Genomic DNA, 24,902 nt, shown 5'->3' with positions numbered 1-24,902 from the left:
TTGTTCAGTTTTATGAAAATAATTAGTCAAATTTACCTGTGGCAGAAGTACATTATAGCCAGGGGATTTCCATCTCCTCTCACTGGCCTAGAATTTAGCTCAGTGTCTTTTACTCCAAGAAAAGGAAAGGATAAATGATTTTCTGAATAATTCTGCATTTAGCACTACAATAGCTAAGGGCCAACAGGAAATAAGTGTTTAGGCCCTACTGTCTAGGGAAACTGGCTACTTGTAGCTGCAGCTAAATGAGGTGGGGATTGCAGAAATTCCGCACCTTTGAATAAAATGTCCTGAAAGTGTAGGTGCTCAGTGTAAGTACCAGCCACATAATTGCGATTGAATATACAATATTGTATCCACAGTGGAAAATACAGCCTTATCATATCCAGCCATGTCCTCTATAGTTTCAGAGTAACCCTTTTTGTTTGTTTGCTTGTTTCTCTCTTTTTTTTTCCTTTTTTTTTTTTTTTCCTCTGTTTCTCCCAGCTACCTAAATCCTCTCTTCTCCTGAAACATTATTAAACATGGAGTCTGATATTCCCCCACAGCCTGTGGAATATTAAATCCCAGGCAGCATCACCTAAACGGTCAATTCCAGTATGCAGGACAAAGTTCCCACTGGCTTCCCTAGCATGGAAAGGCATGGAAAGGTTTGAGTGTTGCCTTTATGGCTTTCCAAAAGGATATGGGAAGTTTTTTAAGAAATTGATATATTCAGGAGTTTAGTACTGAAATAAATAAGTTAAGAAACAAACCATCATTTCCAAACTAGCTTACCTAATGACATGAGGATCTTCTGATCTTTTGCCTTATATCTTATATTAAATCAATATTTCTTAATTCATATCCAGTGCATTTTTCTTACTGATTCTGTTGCACATACAGCAGCTTTTTTTTTTTTTTTTCTTTTTTTTTTCCGTATGAAGAGTATCCTCTAATGTCCTTCATAGACTTCACTGCTCTCTCTGTCTCTCTCATTCTTCCACTTGAGGACAAGTGTGGATGAAAGGGCATTCCAGAAAAGGAGATATTTTAAATGAGCCCTATTCTGAAGCCCTTATGTGATCATGAAAGTGCCCCCTGGGTCCAGTGTAAGCATTTTGTGTGTTAGGATTGAAGCCATTATGGCTACAGACATTTAAAAAGGAAAGGTGAAGAGGCTGGGAGGAAATTGCTCTGGTTTTGGTACTGCAGAATTGGATCTTTCATTATAAATCTTGATTCTATTTATTAGTGGAAGCCTTTAATTGGCAGTTTCTAACCTCAGGTAAGTGAGAGTTGGTAAAAATATTGTTGATGACGGTCACAAGTCCTTGCCATAAAATTAATAACGTTTGAGGGGCTCCAGATCAAAGTCTGTGTTTGCTGTGAATGCTATAATGGGCTGCGAGTAGGCTTTGACTCCAAACTGTTTCACTGTCTCTCCCTTAAAGAATTGCTTCACGGTTTCATAACCTATTGGAGTGATAGACATTCTATAGGGGAAAATAAATTACTTCTAAAAGAAGCAGAAAAACATGGTAAACAAGCGCAGAAAAGGCATAAGCTGAGTGAACCCTAAATAACAGTGATCTATAAATACTTCAAATTACATATACAAGCCACATACAAAATTTGTTCATTTGCCTTCCCATGTCTAAAAATGTCTGGCACATTTTTGATACTCAGGAAGAATATTTTTGTTTTACTTTAACAGAGTGTAGGATTGAACTACTGATTTCTGAAATTCAGTACAATTTCAAACCTGGAGCAGGTTCATACCAAGCTGCCAGTCAGGCCTGGTTTTGAGCAAACCTGGGCAAATTATTTTGTAATTGAATTCAAGAAGAATTCTCAATTTCATCCCGTTGTTTCACTAAGCTGCAAAAAAATCCAAAACAAAACTAGACAGCAGGAAGCTAAAGAAAAATAATGAGTGTTGCAAAGTATCTTCCCATGGATTTGTCTAGCATCACTTCAAATTGTAATTGCAAGTGGTTTGGGAGATGAAGTCTAATATTTAAATTAAGCATCATTTTGCCACAGACTTTGCATGGGACCTTGGGCAAATCACATAATCTGCTTAAAGTTCAATTCCCTTTCTCTAACATTATAATAAGATTAGTCACCTTCTTCAGAGAGGTGCTGGGAAGATAATTATCCTAAAGGTTCTATATTACTCAGATTTTATTATAGCAAAATCCTTGTAAGTACCTGAGACGCATGGATATTTAAAGTATAAATCCTACCACAGTTCAGAAGCAAAATTTGAAGCCAAAAAACATTGTTCATTTTAAGGGTGTATTTGTTGCTGTCAAGCAGCATATGTTATAAATAATTTGAAATGTAAATAATATATTTTTAATTTATTTTACATGTATTCAAGTTTTGTAATTGAAATATTTATATGCTTGAAATGGAGTTGACTGTGTTAAAAAAGGAGGTTTAAAATGGTTTCTGAAACACATATTTATTATTTAAACATATATTTTAGTTGTAAACACTCTAACATAATTACAACCTTTCTCAGCCAGGGAGAACTAAATAAAAACTTAATTTGTCACATTAATTTTGTGCAAAAATGCAGATACCCTAAGCCAGTGGGTTCAATTAATCCTTAACTCCCATATTACTTCATAAAAACGACTTTAAGAGCCACCGTTGATATTTTTAGAATACAGTAAAATGGACCATCTATTGCTTTTTTTTTCGAGGGACTTTTCATAACTGGTAGACAAATAATTTTGATATATCATGCACATGCTGAATCTGGACAGACAGCTCCCAGTAAATAGTCTGTTTGTGAGATAGACTCTGCCTTTCTGTTTGCCCAGTCCACAAACAGGAGGATTTGTTATTTACAGTTTTTACCCAGTACTCTGGTTCTGTGCATTGCTGCAAATATTCCAAATCTGAACTGCTGATAAAATCCTCTGCTGTTTCTCTCTGTTGTTGAGGGGGGGTGGGGGGGGTTTGTAATTCCAAGAGTCGAGTTTCAGGACAAACACAGATGATTATGAAGACAAAATTAGTTTCTTATAAATATTCCACAATATTTGCTTAAAATGAGCTATTTCTTCAAACATTTTCCTGCCAAGAACATTCCTCCAGCTGCACAGAGTCAGCTGGAAACAACTTCTTTCTTTTCTATTAAGAAAAGATGAAGCACTGAAACATCAGTTCTTTTACCTTTGTACAGCACAAAAACAGAGGCTGATTTTTTTATGCTGCTGAATCAAATTCTGTGACTTTTTTTTTGTTTTGCTTTTGATGTTTATTATTGATTTTGGAAGTCTTTCTTTTTGTGTGCTTATTCTGGAGGCCTGACTCATTTTTTAAAAAATGGGTAGGCACCCTCTTTCTGAAAACCAAGACTTATTAATCAGCATCTGGATGCCCAGTATTGAGTCATGCAAAGTCACTGGTCACTTTTGAAAATATAGATACCTTGAGGGCTCTGTTCCCACTGAAAGCCATTCATTACCTTCAGTGGGTAGGATTATTATTATTTTTTTTCATTCCTGTCCTAATGGTCCTTCTCACACAGAGTCCAAGTTAAATTTATGGCTGATTGTCACCATTTCCCTAACCACAAACCAGAGCTCAAGCATGCAAAAATAAACTAGTGACTCAGATTAATGACATCTTCTTGTAAAATGTCACTTTTCAAAAAAAGAAAGTAACCTGGCACTCTTCAGTGTGTGAAATGATGCTGTATCACACAAGAATGTCTAGAATATATTAGCAAACCACAGAAAGAGGCTTGTTGTACATACTCGAACTAAATGTGTTTTGGATTTTGAAGGACACGCACCTCCCTCCATTCTGAATATCTCTAATTCAGGTTTTAATCCAATCCACAGCATGTCCCCGGCTGACAAGTAGGAGTTTATATAAAACAGCTAATGCAGTTGCCAAATACCAGACTGATTCACTTGAAAATCCCTTGGTAAAAAGGGTCCTGTTGCTACTTTTCTATCCAGCTCCAGATCTCAATTTATCAAATACTGGAAAAGGAAGTTGGATCTAGGACTTTGGCTGGCAGGTTCATCTCCAAATCACAAGCTAATGACTTGCTCAGGATTTACATCTGAAAAATATGCTTAGAAATGTAGGTAACCCATATTTATAAATCCTTATTTCTTGGCACGTTAGTTGTTAATGCACAAAGTGTTCTCACGTGAGGTTAGAGTATCAAAATAGCCTAAGTGGGTGAGACATGGAGGTTCATCTAGCTCTGTGTCTTATGTTTGGTAGTGGGAAATGGCAGACATACATAAAAAACAACTGGGAGATCATATAATGATGCTTCCCCAGAATACTCCCCAAAACCTTCAACAGTTTGGGTCTTAGAGGCCTCCAGAAGTGCTGCCTTTATTTTTAATATATTTTGATGCTAACATCTTACCTTTCTCAGGTGCTTTGCATGCAAATACTGGACAGATTCTGCTTTGAAGAAGGCATAGTCTGTCGGCATGAGAGGAGAAAGAGTGCTAGGAAAAGGTGGAGAGGGTTCCTCAGGTGAGGCCATGGGTCAGTAGTGTAGACAGGAATACATCCCACAATCCTGGAGTCATAAGGGGTCAGGGGCACATTTGGCCACGAACCCAGGCCTATGCAGCATCCATTGAGTCACTCCAATTGCAAAACAGAGTCACAGTGATTCAGGGAGCTGGTCCCAGTCCAAAATGAAGATCCTGGCGTTGCTGGGGAACCAGAGGTCAAGACCAGAGGTGGGGTTCAGAGGGCAGATTTTAAAGTGCAGTGACATTTTTTGTCCCTTAAAACCTATTTCTTGAGATGGCAACAATATAGGGGAATACTGGTAGGTAACCAAGTTAGCTAGTTCCTTTCTGTGGGCATGAGAACTGAATATTGACACAGAGCAAAGATCCTTCTAGCTCAGCACTGTATCAGGGGCAGTAGTAGAAGGCAAAGAGAAAAAAGTTAAAGGAAGAGGAACATGCATTCTTCTACTGTATCTCCCAAGCTTCAGTTCCAGAGGAGAGAGGAGTAAAATATATACCGAGTATCCTAAACCATAGGACTTCAGACATAATGTTCACCCTTTGGGAATGTGTGGGCGACAGTATTGTATATTTGTGGTTTTAAACACAGTTAAACTTATTTACTTCAGAGCACAAAGGAAAACCAAACTGTTTGTGGAGAACAAACCAGGAAACTTGCTTAACTCTCCCCAGCTCTCTTTAACAATGGACCATAAATAGGTCAGACATTTCTTGGGAACCAGGGAAGATGAGTATTGGAAAATGCCACAAATTATGTTTAAAGAACATTAAAGTGGTGACAGACCAGTAAATGCTGGGAAATTCAAAGATACAACCAGAAGCTGTCTGTAGAGCTCATGCCAGAATGGGGGTGAGGGGCATGAGGCACATGCTGATGCAGTAAGACTAGCATGTTAAACTTCAGTATTAAAATCCTTGGCTGTTTTTACAAGTATTTTCCCCTAAAAATGTCATGAAACTTTTCTCATCTTGCCAGTTCACCCAGTTAACTACGACTGCTTGAGGATGGGATTTACCTCAATTGTGCTTGGCTGCCTACAGTTAAGCATCTAGTTTAATTTTGTCATCCCAGTGCACTGGAGAAAGGTAGATGCTTCCAGAGAGCAGCTTATGCAAATGAGAGGTGTCTGAAGCCTGGGAAATAAATTATTATTTGGCAGTGCTTTCTGCTTCTGCTGACTATTGGGGGCATGCAGAGAATTAGCCTAGACTTCACAACTTTGGTCAGACCCAACTTTAAGGCAACTCAATTTAACTAAAAGGAATTTTGGAAGTGTGTGTATGTTTGTTTGTTTGATTGTTTAGAAAAAAAAAAAAAGTTTGTTAGTCATTTAGAAAAAAAAAAAGAAAATAAAAATCAGGCTACTTCTAAAAATAAATACATTTCTAAATCACGTAATTTCAAAGCAGAGCCTGAATACGTGCTTTCTGGAGCTCACAAACTAGAAGACTGGTTCCTGACATGAACATTTTAAAATGGCATGAGTTGGGGACTGACCTTATGACTTGTGTGGATCTGAATAATGTTTGGAGTATTTGATGCTGGTAGTTTTGTTTTTAATCTTCAACTTGATCTAATACTAATTTTCCTATTTTAAATATGGAGAATTTCCTACTGTGAATGCCATTTGCTGCAGTAACACAGATGGCTCTCAGGCAGACATTCCTCTCTCCTCTGTTCTTTTTTTTTTTTTTTTTTTTTTTTCAAACTGCTTTATTTGGGAATTTTAGCTTTCTTGGCAGTTTGTAGTATAAATTAGGAGCAATAGTCCTGTGTCCTAAACAAAGACATGCTTAAGAAGGCTGATTGTTTGATAGGACCTTACCATGATTTTGAAATGTTTGGTTCCTGTTTAAATAAAAAAAGAAGAAAAAAAAGTGGAAAACATCTTTAAAAAAACAAACAAGCAGTATTTTCTATGAAATTGTATTCCGTAATCAAGTAGGCAACCAACAGCAATGAGCAGCTGACTGCTTTGGTAGCCATGGTTTTGCTCATTGTCAAGGTTAGTTTGATCATGGCTGTTTGCTTCTCTAGTAGTGTTTTAGGGTGCCATAGTCAATTACAGAAGGATTATCCACGTGCCAGAGCCATAACTTGGTTGCTGGACACAATCATTTCACTCTTTCTCTGTACCTCTTTTTTCTGTTCTTTTCTAAGTGAGCATAATGGGTGAGAAGAGGACATTTCAGTGATGGGGAGGTCAATTCTGTAATTACTGAACACATCAGAGATTTGAATTAATCTGCAATAAATTAGTGAACTCCTAAATGGCTCTAATATTAGTTTCAAGAACTACTTGAAACCAGTATAAACACTACTTAAATCCAGTCCATAATCCTAATAGATACCAGAAAGGAAAGCACTGGCCCACCCCATCCATTTTGTCTTGAGTATCAGGGTCCCCAGTTCAGTTAGCAAGAAAGTTATGTCTGTTTATTACGTGTGTAAATCTACACATGCAAGTGATTTCTCAGATACATGTCAGTCACTGCAGTGGAGGCAAACTGGAACTGATGGGTAAATGCTTATATTTGGTACATGTATTTTGAGCACTTTGATCAGTTGCAAAGAAAAACCCAGCTTCCTTTAGAAACCAAACTTTGCATTTCTGCAGTAATCAGTTATGCCTCCACAAAATGAATAGGAAAGGGTCTCTAATTAAAACTGCGGCACATGGTGCTTTTGCAGTATACAGATGTCAGCTGGGGACCAGTGTGTTTAAAAGCCTGCCTGGGTTTGCACAATGCAGTGAATCTCAGCTGAAGGGCTGTGTTCACACACGTAACTGCGTATCATTTATCAATCAGATTTGTTGGACACTGTCACGACCCCAATGTTCACTTGAGCAAACATAGGCATCCTGCTGGTGTAAGCTAAAGTTATTGCATTAAACCAGGGCTGATGCTTGTACTAGGAAGTGAGTGCCTGCCATGTATGAAAACAGAAATAATGTTGTTACGGCTGAGAAAGAGAATGCTTGTAAATATTGTAGTCACTGGCTTTTGTGTGGGTTACATCAAGATTGTATTCAAACATTGACAGGTTAATTACATGTTTCAAAGCTTGTTTACTGTGATCTGAGAGGAAAGTGTTATTAAAGAAGTATTCAGCATCTAATAGTGCTTTTTTTTTTCTTTTTTCTTCTCTCTTTTCCCTTCTCAATGTTTTCCTCTAGCTGATTACTCCTCATGCCATCCGTGTACAGACGCCTCCCCGACATATCCCAGGGGTTGTAGAAGTCACATTGTCCTACAAGTCTAAGCAGTTTTGTAAGGGAACACCTGGAAGATTCATTTACACAGGTAAGGATACTTTAGTGCTAGATATAACATCAAGAAATAGGGCAGGCAATATATCACACTTGCTAGGGCTTCAGCTTTCATCGTTAAAAGCTGTACCATGTATTATTATTATTATTTTTTTTTGGCTGATCACATCATTGAATATACCAATATAAGGCTGGATTCTGAAATGGAGGTCTGTGTTGAGATGAATCTGAAAGCATACCCATGTGGGACTTCTGTTTACTTGTTTGTCCTCCCAGTAGGACAGCTCTTTACCTGAGGGTTGGGGGTGTAGAGGAAGGAAAGAAACAGATGCTCCTGTCCCTAAAGGAGCCAAAGAAATGTGCAAGCATCAAGAGCCAGACACACCAGTGTGATCATGAACCTAGTTTCCCAGAAGCATCTTGCTAAATATCTGCATCTTGTGTTGTAACAGTGACATGGCCCAGCAAGTGTTGAAAGCAACAGCCTGTTTGCCTTCCCATCTCACTGTAACATACTCGTCTCTGCCTTCCAGGGAGGCCAAGTAGCTTTTGCCACAATTGATGCTGCAGACATAGTGACTTGCAATGTTTTGGGGTGGTATCCACACTGAGACCACTGAGTAGAGAGCTCTGGCCTGAAGAGTTATTAACAAAACTGTTAAGATGTTACAGGTACTGTCAATGCTAAACCACTCCGAGTAATGATAAGGAAATGGGAAATGAACCAAGTAGCAGCCTACCATTTTTAAAATAACATGTGTTGTTGATTCCTTGGAAGTTATGCATGCTTCAAGAATTAACGTCTTGGTCTGGGTTTGGATGTGCTTGTTGTTTGACCTATAGTGTAGACAGGTCTACTGCTTCTGTAACTTTGCCTGAACTGTGCTTCATCACAATCCAATGCAATGCCTTTCCTCATTCTTGTTTGGCCCTAAAACTTTAAGAATAATATGCAACATAAATGCCTGTGGCTATGGGGCACACTGAATTAACACTGGGCACATATACTGCTCCTACTGTGAGTGTACAAACATGGACTCGAGGCAGGGGATGGACTTCTGTGCTCCAGCTGGGTAAAGAAGCTGCCATTTGATTTCCTTAACACAGAACAAGTTGAATAAAGGTGCCGTATAAAGTTTTGTTGTCTTCTTCCAAATACCCGCTCCTTTGGCTAGGATTTTGCACTGGGTTTCCTCAAGCTGGGTCTTAAAGTATTCACATATCTCTTTGCTCACTAAGCAGAAGGCATTGGTGGGGAGTATGTGTATTTATTGTAAGCATTATGATTTCAACAATCTGTGGGAAATTCATATATTGAACAATAACGCATCATATCAAAAAGTTATTTAGGATTTGAATGTGGTGGAACAAAAGAACAAGAAAATGCAAAGGGTCAAATTGCCAGCTAGTGCAAACTGGCAGTGTATACCACATCAAAGTGTCAGCCAGAGCTCTGGACAGTTTGACTGTGAATCCTTTCCCTTCTGGACTTTGTACAATAAGTTGTGCTGTCCTTCTGCTAGTTGTTGAGCCACTGGGGTGGCAGCATCTTGGGCCAGTGAAACAGCAAACATGTTTGCAAAGAAGGCAGGGAGGAAAGCAGACTCCCCTGAACTTTGCAAAGAAATTTATGGGGACTTTCTTATGCAATTTAAATGTAAAAATGACTTGGACCCATCTTGATTTTCTTTTCAGATCACTATTAAATAGCTTTTCTAGGAAAAAAGGTTGAATGTGGAAATAAGTTGTCCCAGTAGGGAAAGTGTTTCCATCTATGCATTTTCAGGTTAGTGTTTAAAACACATTATTTTTCATTCAATAAACGAAAGTTATGAAATACTAAACAACAATGATAAAATCAAAGGTGATCCAGTCCACGGACAATTCTCTTACTTATGCAGCTTTTATGGAGCTATGGTAGATATAGAAATGCTATTGTGACTGAAATTATACCTCACACAATTTGCATTTTTTGCAGTTCTTTCACAGGCAGCCTGAACTTAAATGTGTCTTTTCTTTAAGGACTAAATGAAAGTAAAATAAAAACAATTAATGCATCCTGACCTTCAGAAGTGCCTTCCAGCCCTTTAAACAAAATGCAGGTTCAGTACATGCCTGCCGATTAGTTTTAGTTAATTGAAAATTATAGGATTGACCCAAGAGGAAAATTTTGTTTGCACTCCAATCACTTTTACAAATTAAGGAAAATTACCACAATTTTGTTTAGCTAAGGTTTCACACTGAGTTCACGAAATTAGCTCAGCCATCCCAACAAAGTCAGCACTTTGTTAGTGAGCACTAGAAAAAAACTAATAGTCTATGGTGTGTACAAACGAAGCATAGAAAAAGCTATGATGCTTTAGAGAACTAGGCCAAGTGTTTTTAATTAGGATTATTGGTTCATTGTAAGTTTTGAAGAACAATCAAACTAGCAGATTAGCTGTTTCTTTTAAAGCTAGAATTTCTTGCCATTCATTTTTCCCATGAGAACTTGTTTTAACTCCCACATAGCACTATTTTTTTTTCTTTTTTTTTTCTTTTTTTTTTTTTTCTTTTTTTTTTTTTAACAAGGCCTGCAGGAAATGGACCAATTGGAAGTTGGGATACAGTAACATTCCCCAGCATCACTCCAGCCGATGGGAGTTTTTCACAATGTTCTTCAGTGAACTCAGTGTTCTGGAACATATTACAAAACCACAGAGGCCAAATGTTTTCTCAGAGGAGTTTGGCCTCTGTTTTTGGCCGAAAACATTTCAGCATCACTTGCTGCTTATTTACCCTGCTATTAGGAACAAGAAAATGGGAAAGGAAAAAAAGGGAAAAGAGAAAAAAGAGAGAAAAAAAAGAGAGAGAGTGTGTGAGAGAAAGAGAGAGAAAAAGACCTGGGGTTTGTGGGCGGTGCAGGAGTCGATCAAGCGTAGTTTCCTTTCTGGTGAGAATGTCCCTGCTCGTTAATGGTCCCATTTTGTGGTCAGGTCTCATTTAGAAGAAATTATTTTTAATCAGTGTTCAACAAAATATCCCCTCAAGCCACCTGGCTGTAAACTGTTTTTTTCTTACTGTTAAGTACTTAAGTTCTCAGAAGAAAATACCCAGTGACCCATTAATTTTAGCCTTTTTTTTTCCTCTTTAACTGCAAATAACTTAGTAACATGATCTCTAAGTAGTCCATGTGCCATCTAGGAATCAAGGTCACATATATACAGAGAAATCCTGGCTTTTTCAAATATTTTTTTGAAAGAAATAAACCAGTGTCAACCCTGTGCTTACAAGGAAGCATAGCTTTTTTTTTTTTTTTATTTCCCATTTGCAAAGCAAGCTAATAGCATGCACTTACAGAGCAATTATTTCTTAAATTTTGATCTTTGACATTCCTTAGAGAATGTTACTAGAAATACAAAAGTATGAACACGTATTAAATGTATGTTCACGTTGGAATTGTACTGGAAGTTCATACTGCAGAAAGAAGTACACAAACCAGTGAAGCATCATGCTGGTCAGTGTTTTTCTGTGGCACCCTTCATCCATAAATCTCTTCAGGTACTGAAGAGCACTGAATGAATTTGGCTTCACATCACAACTTATGAATCAGGTATGTGTCACTACCAGTATTTTAGGAGCAGTGAAACTAAGAAGCCATTATGTATACAAATCCCTTTTGCCAAGGTGACTCAGGGCGTATATGGTTGAATTAAACAAGGGATAAGAATTGACACAAATTTGTGGTACCTAGTCAGGCCTTTGAGCTTTTTTTTTTTTCTTTCTATCATTATTTGCTTTTTTAAAAAAATTATTATTTATTATTTGTTTATTTTAAAGCACAAATTAAATAAAAAATGCATTATGGACAGCATGATTTTCACAGATGAATTTTACTATGAATGGTGTTACTAGATGATGAGATTTGAGTGGAATGTATGGATGTATGTGAAAGGAGCATTATCTCACCATGTATTGGAAAGGATGTATGGAATGTCCAAAAAATGCATTATGCTTCTACCACCTGCTTCGTGTAAGGTTTTGTGCTTTGGTTCCAAAACCAGAGCAGAGGATTACATGGCAGCCAGAAGTTCATAACTTTGTCACTAAGTTATGGACATGGGATTAATTCAGATTCTTGTCTGTGTACTACCTACAAACACTTTTTATTATTATTATTATTATTGAAAATTGGTCATGTGCTTGGACACCAGTTGGAATTTAGGGACTATTTTCCTTTGTATATTAGTCTTACAGGGAGGCTGTGGGCTAAACCATTTGCATGCTGACAGCATATCCAGAGAGACAGTCACGGCTCCCTGCAGTTCCTTTGGGGTTTCTTATAAACTCTGGGATATGGTATGACTCTAATCAGGGGGATGTAGGGTCAGCATGGTCTCTATCAAACAGGGCTTGCTGTGCAATGTGACTAACCCAGATGCTGAGTGCTGATCCTCCAGAACAGAACAGAATAGTTCAGTAGGAAGGGAAGATCATTTAGTCCAACTGCAGTAATTGTGATGAAGGCAGAGTAGGTCAGAGTGGAGCACTGGGAAGGCTGGTCATGTTTGCATTATACTTTTGGACCATTGTGTATAGAGTGGTGTAGAAACGCTAGCATTGTGAAGGTCAGGGTCTTTGCAGAATTTCTGGGAAACTGCATCTTTCTCTGAAATGTCATAGGGCTTCTCAGAGAACTTGTCACTCCCCTAGTTGCTACAAAGAAGAAACAGCCTCATGTGGAAAAATCCCTGCTCCATCCTCATTTCACCCTTTACTTACTTCCAAGAACAGTTGCATCTGTGTACAAACAGGAAGAGCCTTGCAGATCACAGATGATTTGAGTGATATTTTCAAGATCCTCAGTTTTAGGTAGCTTCAAGTTTACTTTTGTCTCTTTAAATTATTTAATTTACAGAAGTGCAGGGGTAATTGTTAATGATAGTCATTCCCTTCTCATTTCTTAAGTCAAATACCTCCAAGAGTAAGAGACTAAAAACTACTCATCACCATTTGAAATTTCAGTCTGTGGCTGTAGAAGCAGAGATGTAAGTCTTGTTCACAGCTCTGTTCAGAATTGGAACCACTTATCCCTAAAGTTTCCAGCCTGGTAAACTTCAGCGATCCCTTTGCAAAGAATGATTTCTGCTTTCAAGAAGGCAACAATGACTGTGCAAGGTTGAAAAGATACATAATCAATTAAGCAATCAGATTTCAGAATGGAGAGTTCTGGAGTTTGTAGAACCAAAGGGAAAAAAAAAAGTGATAAGAGACAGACTGGCTGTCAAGAGATTTCTGTAGCCCCTCTGGAGCCTTGCTTGATCCCTCTGGGCTAGAGCTTGACCCTTATACCAGCTAACCTTGGCCATAGCTGTATATCTGCTAGTTCCTGAGAAATGTTAAAACCTAGTGACAGTTATTCTCAACATCAGTATTACACAAGCTCATTAGTTTTACAATGGCCTATTCATATGTGTTTATTATTAAAACATGAACACTGAAATAGCTGATTAGTATAAATGAGGAGAGAAGGACACCATCAACAGAACAATAAAAATAATATAAAATAAAATAAAGACAGCATCTCAGATGCTGTCTTGTGTTTTATCTTGATGTATTTATAAAATTATTCACCCTCAAATATATGATGATCATTAATCTGAAAAGAAATATAGAGCACATCACTTCTCCAGAAGAGTTACCAGCTTCGAGATCTGCTATCTAGCAAATGAATGCCATTTGGTCTTAACAGCAGTTTTTATCTGCTTTTCAATAGTAAATATTTATAGGTGTGGCAGAATGAAAAGTTTCAGATGTCTAAAAGTTAGTCAGCCACCATGTGCTACAGAAGAACAGAATAAAATCCCTCAATTCAAATCAATGTATGAAGTTTAAAATAAGAGCTGATGTCTTGTCTTTCCTCATAGCATCATGCAGGTAAAATACAGATGGGAAAACAAGGGAGGGAATGGTGCACCAATGCCAGTGGTCTGGTCTTGGGTGTTACCTTCCCTGGAGAAAAGAAGTTTTGTTCAGGAAATCTATTTGAGTCTAAGCTTAAACCTGGCCCTTTCTGAGATCCAGTCCATTAACTTAGCGACTCTGCTGAGTCAGCGTTAATACCTTGGCTACCTGGACTCTGGAAATTTTTAGTGCAAATAAGCTAATAAATGGTTGCAACTGTTTTGGGGCAAGCTCTCCTATATGAAATAATATAGGAATCTTTGTTATTTAGTGGTGGGGTTGGTTGTCATTACAAAGGTAGTTGTTTTGGTGTTTGTTAGGACTTGCACAGTAAAGTGTGGACAGTCATCAGGGTTGACTATTAGGAATATTATTAGGAAGGGCTGTTGGTTTGGTTTGCAGCAATTCAGGAATGGAAGCTGGGAGGAATCAGAATTGATTGCGGGGAAAAGGGTGTTATCAGACAGTGAGGAGGCGGCAGAGGTAGACTGGAAAATCCCTTTTGTATGCTAATAGGAACACAGAACCCTTATATCTTTAGTATTTCGCAAACACTGGCAGCACCATAACACACTGCAAGAAACAATCACTAAAAGTGTGCAGTGTACCTGTAGGACAGCTGCAAAATGGAAGCAATTACAGCAACCGTCAGAATAAAGCTGGCTGAGAAGGAAACATATTATTTTGCATATTTTATGTATACACTTTCCAAGAAATATGACCTTTATTTTCTAGTTAGAGGGAAGTGCAATCAGAGTCTACAGAGCAAAGGGTAGCTGGATCATTAAAAAGAATATTTTCTCTGATATTAGAAGTCTAAATGGGCACTAGTCCTTATTCACAACCTTGGCTTTTTCTGTCTGCCCTGAGTTAATAAGTGATAAGGCCAAAAGAGAAATAAATCACTGAAGTCCCTGTCCAAAGAAAACATATTGACTACAGCCAAGCAAATAACAGCCCATAACCAATGGTCCCATTCATCATTCATGTAATAGGGATATAAAGTATTCTCTACCTATGAAACCATAGAGTAGGAAAAAGCCTGATAAGCCCCCAATCTAAGCTATGTGATTTGATTATTAAAGGACATGAACTGTTTGTCACATACCTTTAATCTTTAAGATGTGTTGCCATTTCTAAACTATAAATTTGTGGTAAAGGATTAGAAAGCTATTAACGATAAAGGTATAAACTAGACTTTATAAGGATTCCTGCAATTGTCATGCAACCCTGTAGACCCTTGGAACCTTAACCTATTGAATATGATATAACGTAGTTATCTGACCTTCAAAGCCAATAAACCATGTTTTGCTTTTCAAGTTCCAGACTTATTCCATGATAAATTAACCCTCTGGGTTCACAAAAATAAGCCTTGTAAATTCTTTTCTTTATCCCCACACCAAAACCTTTAAATTTTCATGCCTTTGCTTCAAAACTCTCTTATTCCATGCTAAAATTGTTAATCTTTTTTTATTCTCCTTTTAGCTCGTGTCAGTTGATAAGATATTATTCCCACTTTAAAAAAAATGGCCAATAAAACAGAGAGCTGAGATGAATTTCTAAAAAGCCTCAATTGTGTTCTTTTTCTACACATGGCTTCACTGTCTTGTTTCTTAATGTATGGGTATTCAGATTAGACAAATGCCACAGAAATGGGCAGCTAATAATAGCAGCGGTGACTATTGTAGTTACTTTAATGTGTTTTGATCCCATGCCCTGAAAAGGGGGACAAGGCACCATCTCTTGGTGGACCAAAAAGCCAGGTCCTCGGCTCTGCATTGCCACTGAAATGTTTTGCAGACTTAACTGGGAATTTTGGCAATCTTGTGGGTATATATTTACCTATCTCATCCTTCCTGCACTTCTCATGGGGTGCAGCAGTTTTTGATTTCTGCCTGGAACCGTGTGCAGGATTTATTGTGTGTTGTTGAGAAATGGCAAAACTGTGGGCCAGGTTGTCAGAGGTGCCTGCGCCCACAGCATGCTGGCTCTGGGGAGGACGTCAGAATGTGAATTTAGTGCACAACCACCTGTGGCACACTCTTCCACAGCGCTGCCTGCGAAACAGCCCCCTTTAAACTGTGCTTAATCCTTTGAGGTGCTTGCTAGTGGGGGTTCGTTTTACTTAGGCATTTTCTTACACCGGTGAATGCTGTACAGCTGACTGTGGCAGTGTGGCGTGGAACTGTTGTTCCCCAGAGGCAGGAATTGGGCAGCCTCGCTTGCTTTGAGCTTTGTACTAGCATCCCTACCCGGCCAGTAATGCTTATCTAGCCTGGTTAAATCTTGCTGACAGCAGTGACTACAGAGTGGATGTGCCCCAATACAGCCCATGTCTACAGATTCTGGCTTTTTTGTTAATATACAGATAAAAGGAAAATCTTGTACTTGCAGCCTTTCATCTCAGTGGATGCAAGACCAATTTATTGCATGGAGTGTGAAGTTCTTTGTACTTTTCTGCTATCTTGCAAGAACTCACACAGACTCTTCTGCTTAGTTATGAAGATATCAAGTGCATAAGTGATGTGGTCTGCCATGGTGTCTGGATAGAGATGCTGAAACAGTTTTGTCCCAGAATGACTAGGCTCAATCCTGACAGCTTCTCAGCCCTGCCAAAAATACTGCAGAGTTCCCTCCTGGTACAGGTTGTAATGTCCATTTTTACTTAAAGTCAGTTTGAATACTTCTGTGTGTAACATTGCAGTCTGCAGTGCAGACATGCCCTCGTAGGCACTGGTATCTGGAGAGATGTTGTATTGCTGGCACCACAGGAGCCGACAGAGAAAGAGAAAAAAAAAAACAACTCAGAAAGGAAGTGAATTGTAAACAAGGTGTTTTAAATGATCTGATACATTTGGCAATAGTTTATGTTTATTTCATGATAATGGTTGACTAATGTCTTACATAAAATGCAATTTTGTTAAAGATTTAAACTGCACGGAAGTTTCAACAATCTTAACAAACTTTCCCTAGAGCCTTCTGGCAGACATCAATCATCACCCAGTTACTGCTCATGCTAAAGAAGAACATGGTAGAGTTAGTGCTGTCTTCTCTATTGCATTTTTTTTTCTTCCACCCCTTTCCCCTTCAAAAAATCTCAAGTTCCATTGTTTGAAGTCTATGTATAACTATATAACCTTCACTGAAAGGTTTTTTGCTGTTGGTCTGCTCTGAGTTCTACAGTTACTATAGAAGTATAAAACCATCTTGCCAAACAAGCCCATGCAGATCTTTTATTCCACAAGGTCGGACAGAAGTTATTTAGTGTCTTACTGCACAAACATGGTAGCATGATCTAAATTGCACTGTGGTTTTGCAGTGCATCAGGTATTCTGCGTGAACTTGTTTCGTACTTACTACTAAGTATAAGACTGCTCATAGCAGTTTATACCTCAAGGAAAGAAGTGTGAAACATCTGTTAGATATTGCGTTAAAGAGCCTGGATTTGGACAGTTACCCTTGTAGAGCTACAGCATAGTCTGCACTAAAGTATTTGCATGGCCATACTCACTGTTACCTCATCTTTCATTACCTTCTTTGCTTTCTCTCTTCTCCCCTCCATCCTGAATGTAATTTTTCATCTTTTTCCTGTTGGCATAAATTGTGGTTAACATTTTGAATCAAGTTGCGGACTTGAACTGCTCTTGCGTAGCACCAGGTGTTAGCATTGGTGGTTAACAAGAGGAAACCCCATTCCCAGCAGACAGAGGGTTAATTAAAAAAAGCAGAGAGAAAACCCACAAAACCAACAAATAATGGTATTTTTTGAGTCCTCGTGGAACAAAGTGCACATGGAAATTAAGATGTTGTAACAGTCGTCTAGCGAAAATACTTGTTAGTTAAAACAGAAAGTGGCATCAACCTCTCAATTTTAAATCAGTGAAAATTGCAGAGGGAAACCTGTGATGTCTATTAACAGTTATGCAATTTGCTGTCACTTTTTAAGACTGTGACATATTCTGTGGCGATCTTTGTCCCTTTTGAACATGATGAGGTCCTCTTTTACATCATTTGCATAAAGAGTTAGAAATCTACCTTCCCTTGGGAGCTCTGGGGGACAAACCCCTGACTGTCTCAGACACCATTTTAGCACTGTGTGAATCTCCATCAGGAAACTCTTCTCTCTGCTGTCAGACTATAGATGGGCTCTAAACAAGTGCTCAAACATTCACTTGGATGAGAAGATTTGCTTCCTCCATGACCCCACGTGCTAGGTGCTGTGTAGGAATGTGACTACTGCCCCAGGTATTATAATCCCATGGTGCTTTCTGAAATACATGTGTTTATTCTCTACTCCCCCCTCAATTATATCCCATTCCTAGCTTTCTGTGGGGTGCTTTCTGTAGAGAGCTAAAAAGTGTCAAATAAAAACATATAATTTTTATGCTCAGGCAGTCCTAGCAGCAAGCTTGTATTTGTGAAAATAAAAGGTGAGTTTTTACTGTTAGAAATAAGCATGAATACATGTTGAAAGGTCACGTCTGCAAGGGAAATATTTTTTTTGAAAGGTAGATCTCTGACTAGTTTCGCCACTCCAAAAAAAATTCTCCCCAAAGTTCACAGGCATGTTGTGCACAGCAACTAGAAATAACAGTTACATTGCTGTTCCTAAAAATAAGTCTTCAAGTAGCCCTCATATTGAAAAACAGTAATATTTTCTCTGCCTGTTTTTAATTTTGCTGTACTTTTGGTTCCCTTAAATCTTGCATTGAAATGTGCATGCCATTTATTTAAAAGGAAGAGAGTGAAACACGCCTCACCTATTTACCTGAGGTTGTATTTTCCCTTGGTAGTTTTGTCAGTTCAGGCTCTGTTATTGATAGAGGGGCTCTCAGCACCAGGTACAAGTCTGGCAGGTCAGGGACAGAAACAAGAATCTGTGCTAAGTATCTTTTGTTCTGGAATGAAAAACTTGGTTCAGATTTCCCAAAAACAAGGCCAGTCTGCACATCGTTTCTTCACCAAAACTGTTCATCCTTTCATTGCTCACAAGTTCTGTTAAACAGACAGATGAACCTGCTTTAAATTGGGGCCTAAGGGAAAGGGTGGAAATTACCCCCTCCCCTCTCCAATTTCCCCCTTCAGACTTTTTTTTTTTTTTTTTTTCCCACAGATGTTCATGCTGATTAGAGCTGGGAAATAGGGGTATTTTTGAGGACTGTGAATATTCATTTGGTTTTTGGCAATGATTTTCGTCCAATTTCCCTGTAGTGTTTTTCTCCCTGTGACTCTTTGAACAAGTGAGTTAGCTGAGGCAGTTCGTTTTAAGAAAAACTCAGAGTGTATTATGGAAAGTGAACTTTGCGTATGTCTGGAAAAAAAGGATGTTAAACTTACTGTCAGTTATTAGGAAACAGAAAATATTTATGACTCAAAACCAACAAATACACAGGTGAGGTAATGCCCTCCCTGAGCTTAGGCTATAAATGGAGAATTTAAATTGGAATTGTGTAACAATCAACTCCTTAATGCTCTATCTGTAAGGCTAAGGTTGATTAGAAAAGCTCTTCGACAAATACAGCTAACTAGTTCACTAGAGAAAAATGTCTCTGGACAGTTACTGAGAAGGAATGATTTGTTATGAATTATTTGCTGCAGTGGAGTACAGATGCCCATGTCCAAAGGAGCTGCTGGACCTGCTTTTTGAGATGTCTGAGATGGTATGCATAATTAGAACATATAGATATGAGCAGAAATCAACACAATTTATAGCGTAAAATCCCAGGGATGTTTTTTTTCCCTTTAAAAATTTTTAAAGTGTTATAACACATTGAATGAAGATTACTCTACCTCCCACTGTTTTGTCTTATAATTCTGCAGTAAATGCGAGTGTAGAAATTGCAGCTGTTACATGGGGAACAGCCAGGATCCTGTGCTACAGTCTGTGAGTGGCAGGCCAGGCACACTGAGCACTGGAGTTCAGCAGAATTCCTCTGACTTCAGTGGGAATCTGCATTATCCTTTTGTATTACAAAATTGCGGTCCTTGGGATCACCCAAAATTATCATTACTTTCCATGCAGCACTGTAATACTTAGCCTGCATGTTCTATGGACTAATGTACACAATTTTACAATAACTATGTAATTAACTCACTTTGCTACTCCCCTCTCCAGGGAAACTCATGCTTCTATTAATGCTATTAGGAAGGTCCTATGCATAGAACAAAGAAAGTGGTGCAGCAGATGAGTTAACATGATTTGATTTGCAGATGCTTTAAACACTTAGCAGGAGACAGCTACGGAAGCTAATTAAATCACTCTAAGGTGCACAGGATTATCTGCTTTGTAAGAAACAATTTTAGTGAATTATGGTTGCCCTTTAGCTGAGGGAACGTAAAAAGCATGTTTGTTTGGAATTAAATTTCCCACGCAATGTGCCCATCAGACCTCTCTTCCCCCCTGTTTCTAAAATAGTGTACTTTTGTAGCTAGTATTTTCTAGGAATATGAATTTTGATTTTTTAAGAGCTGCTTCCAACTTTCTTACGTAAAAATTTTCCTACTTAGCTATTGATTAGGATCTGCCTTTAAGCAGTGTCTTGAGTAAAAAATCGTGTTGGTACATTCACTACCTCTCAGATACTGCATCTTATTTAGTGTACCGGAATTCCCAGTTTAAAGTAATCACAAAATTTATGGAGAAACGGATAAAAAAGGTTGTAAAATATCGATTTGGGGAAAATAATAACACAACTCATCTATAATAAGAAGAAAAATGAAGCAATAATTCAGAGGTATTGAACGGCTTGCTGCTGGAAGTATTGATCTGGTCCTTTAGTGTGCAACATCGCACCTAACATTGCAGTGGAAGAACAGCACTGCATTCCCCTGCTCATTATTTCACAGACACTATTGCCTTCTTACACAAGTCCCACAGAACCAGGATTGCCAGCAGGAAAAGAGAGGAACCCCCCCCCAAATAACCACAAACCTATAACATCTTAATGTCACAGTATCCTGCTGTAACAATGTGCAGACATTTGTCCTACCATGTTCCTCTTATCTTACAACAATCCCATAGCGTGGCTCTTGATCTATTTTCTGTATCACATATATTTCCTATGCTCTGTATAATTGGGACCCCTACACTGTATTTTTTGATTGCATGTAATCAGAAATGATGTAATTGAGGAAATATCCACTTAAATATTGATTTTCAGGATCTACGTATAAAAGTTCCTAATCATATTGTAGTGCTTCCTTAGTGTTGTAGTGCTTCCTTAGTGTGACAATAAGCAAACATTCAAAAAAGGTCAGCAAAGGCCAGTGGAATTTTAGAATAAATGCCCCAACATTTCCACAGCATTAAACTCCATCATGCAACATTGCATTTCCGTTTATCTGCTGATATCTGCAAAGCTATTACACTTGATTGGTTGGCAAAAATATATTAGCAGCAAGAATTTTAGAATGAGCACAGGTAATATTTACCTATGTAAAATAATAAGAAATTGTGCAAATTAAAAAAAAAAAAAAATAGTTCAGTCCTGAAACAGAGCAGTATTCTAGCACTTCTGAAGACAAATGTGCTTGGGTTAGCAAGTTTTGTCCTTCTTCCCCCTTTAATCCATGAGGAGGTGGAGGAGTGAAACGGACAGTTCTGATCGAGCAATGGGGGAAGGGGAGGAAAAATGAAAGGAGGAAAATAATTTATAGCTGATTTGGAGGCTGAAGAAAATTGCTTTATGTAAGAACATGCAGTAAGACTGTTGAACCATCTATACCAAAGCAAGCACAGGTTACGGTGGTCATAGCATCTCACCATGCACCACGTGCTTGGGCACAACTTCTTCCTCCATCAGTGTGTATTTCCCTGGGCAGGGAGTGAGAGTGCTGAGGAGTGAGCAGTGGCTGCAGCCCTGGGAGGCTTTCAGTCCTTTCATTTGCATGCTTACAGGTCTACGCTGCCTCAGGAAGGAGAAAACATGCAATTGTTTTTGTAACCTAAATAACATTTCTAGTCTAGAAACCCCGGGGGAAAAATCATTGTCAAGCTGGCAGGTTGTGATGGCATGATGATAAATGACTGAGGTGTGCGTTCTGGCTCTGCGGGGACATGCAGGGTGAAGAAAACCCTCTTCTCTTAAACTCTTTGCATTTGCGGTCAGGAAGGGACAATTGCAATCTGAAGACATGCTCTTGCTGAGCACCAGCCTCTGGAAAGAAGTAGGACCACATGTTTCTACCCACTGAAAGAATTACTTGTTAGAGGGTCAAGGTGTTTGTTAGTGCAGCATCCATTTAAACCAAGGCAATACTTGTGTGGTTATTTTTTTCTCTTTTTACTGATTACAGCCGTAGGACAGACAGAAACTGCATATTATGGCTAACACAGGAAATGAATATGACAAAGGGTGTCAGTAGAGCAGTTATGCAGTTTCACGGCTGCACACATATTTTTTTTAGAAAACAGTTTGAGATTTGCACTATCGGCCAATGGAAGATTTCTAATGAAAAAATTTCCTAGGGATTTGTGTAATAAAGTCTGAAGCTTCATGAAATTCATCACAGTTATTTTCTCAGATTTCTGCAGTAATTCCCTAATAACTTTTATCCCTCTAGATTTCTCAAATTTGGTAAATTGAATTTTTATGGACGGTTGTTTCTTTTTCTTTCCTTTTTTTTTTTTTTTCCAAAGTACTACTTTTTTATTTTTTTCAAGGAAAATTGACTTTTTCACATGTTCTTTCAGAACAAAAAATTTTTGCACTAAAATTTGTTAAAAATAGGTCTATTTTGTTTACTACATCTTTTCAAAAGTTCTGCACACTTTTCAACAGTATAAAGAAAACTGATAAAGTTTTCGTACTTGTGTAAATCGTTGAGTGATTTTCAGTATTCTTACGGTTAAAAGCAATATTAATCAATTATTACCCTTTAAGTCTCAAGAACACGTTAACACAGAAGCAGCTAAGTAACACAGTGAACGCTGAAGAAACTCTTTAGGTCACTTAAGAGCCCTATTAAATTAGGAATTTAAATGTCAAGCTTTGCAAAATTCCTAGGGATTATACTAAGAATTACAGTACCCACAGTCCTTACAATTAGTCTTGACTGCCTGACTTCAAATGTTTGCTGGACTTCCCATCTTGTATTTTAATCTCCACTGACCCATTTCATAGCCTTGCTGACTGATGGGCTTGGTTGAACCTGGGCTGTCTACCTGTATGTCCTGAGCTCAGCCTGCTTGCTCCTGTGCTGGCAGCACTGGCAGGATTCCCTCTGAATGTCTGCTTTATGCTGCTGTTACCTGCTCCAGGGTATCTTCCAACTCCTCTAAAACCTCTATTGGACCATTGTTGCTAAAGGAAAGCTCGGTAGCCTTTAATTTGATTTAGGATCCTAATATATGTATTGTAATTATAGGTATGGGTAAAGTAGGTAAAACCACATACTAATTCGAGTCCTACATACCTCTTGGGCAAAACAAAATAGGCTCTGTCTTCTATTGGCTTAGATTTTTCCCCTTGTTTTGTTAGTTCCATATAAGTATTTATCCAGGCCTTTTTAATATGGTCTGAATAGGGATGCTTTGCACAGCACTTTGGCAATTGCTGTTACCTTCTGAGAGAGCAAGATAGTTATGTACACAGCGTTTTCTTATTAGAAGATTTCCTGTAACACGTGTATGCAGCTTGATTTCTTTTAAGCTCCAGTCTGGTAAAACAGAGGGAAAAAGGCTGGAGCAATTGCATTACCTTGTTAAATTGCTCAGAGGATATTTAGATAAAGAATTACGTGCTGCTTTTCTTAGTACAGTTGCCTTTTTTTCACAGTCATCTTTTCAGCATTTTGTATTTTGTTATTCTGATGATGCTGAAAAACAAAGAAACAAACTCATCTCTGTAATTTACTTCAAAGACCATACCATCTCTATCTATTTTCTTGTTAAAAACAAATTGTGTGCAATTTGTCGGAAATTGAAACCACATTTTTCACTTGACTTTCCAAAATGAAAAATTATGAGGAAAAAGGAGCAATAAAGCAGTTACAATCTGGTCATCTATAATTATCTCTGTGGTTGAAGTAGTTCCACTTTTGAAGAGGGTGATACCAAAAGTTTATCAAGCCTGTGTCATTAGAAATTTCACTTCTCTTTTATTATTTCAGGCCACAAGAACTGCTGAAACCAGCATTGTACGCTTGGAAATTTGGAAATTATATTGATGAAAAAAAGGAATTGGGTGATCTATTAAATAAAAAAAAAAAAAAAAGGAAGCTTCTGTTTATAACTGAGAAACACAGAACAATATCTATTTTCTTTACTTATTCATTTTAGAATATCAGTGTTACAATAAATTTAACAATCTGTGCTTTTTAAGCTAATCAAACATAATTCATTGTCAAAAAGCTTAATTTTCCTCTAGATCTATTCCTACGTATGTTTAACATCATTCTTTTCCTTTTGCTGTTGCATTTCCCTCCACTATATTGCTTGCTCGCTGAGAACAATGGAAATGACAGTCCAGCACCAGAAATCTCAACTGCTCCAGCTCTAGAATGTTAGTGCCACTTGCTTTAGTTTTCTCATTTTGCCTTTTTTGTCTCTGAATTAAAATCAAGCCAAATGATGGATGCCCATTACAATCAATTGTTTCAGACAAGCCACCAAAAGTATTGTAGGATTCATTTACATTTAATCAAATTACACTTTATTTGCAATTCAAGGAAATGAGAACTCTGAAGTAAATCAAATATTTCCTCTCCAAGGGCCCCATTCAGCAGAAAATATCCACAGCCTTCCAAACTGGTGCCTCAATGTATGTAGCAAAGCTTCCAGCGGGAGGAGAGCTTGTGCTAACAAACCATTTATTGCAGTGTCTTTTCAACATTTTTCAGAGTTGTGGACACCTAAATATTTTCCAGTGGAAATTCAAACCCTTGAGCAATTAATTGTTCAGTAGACTTAAGCTTGCTGACAATAGACTCTCTTGATTCCCTTTCATGGACCACCAAGAAGTGCTTGTAGAATATCTGGGATCTTGAGAGTTTGTACACTGCAGATTGAAGAATACTGATTTTCTGTCATAGATCCTGTTATTTTAACATGAAATTAGTGATGGTCTCTAAACGTCAATTTTCTGGGCAGTTACGTGTTTCCAAAGATTTCAAATTAAGAGTGTAAATACACTTAAAAACCTCAAATGAGATAAATTCTACTTGAAGGTGCTAATACAAT

The 24,902-nt window shown here is 38.0% G+C and overlaps 1 protein-coding gene across 10 annotated transcripts in view; it reads left to right on the top strand.

The window, feature by feature from the left end:
• Positions 1-24,902, top strand: part of EBF1 (EBF transcription factor 1) — a 272,798-nt gene that overhangs the window by 199,811 nt on the left and 48,085 nt on the right. For all 10 annotated transcript variants that reach the window (XM_027468383.3, XM_027468384.3, XM_027468382.3 and 7 more), the window contains exon 10: positions 7,688-7,814. In XM_027468383.3, coding sequence (XP_027324184.1) covers positions 7,688-7,814 — 127 coding nt within the window. The remainder of the gene's footprint in view (positions 1-7,687; positions 7,815-24,902) is intronic.

This window comes from Anas platyrhynchos, chromosome 14, assembly GCF_047663525.1.
Source record: "Anas platyrhynchos isolate ZD024472 breed Pekin duck chromosome 14, IASCAAS_PekinDuck_T2T, whole genome shotgun sequence".
NCBI lineage: Eukaryota > Metazoa > Chordata > Aves > Anseriformes > Anatidae > Anas > Anas platyrhynchos.
Note: the sequence above shows the minus strand (reverse complement) of the source record. Positions and strands in the feature narration are given on the sequence as shown.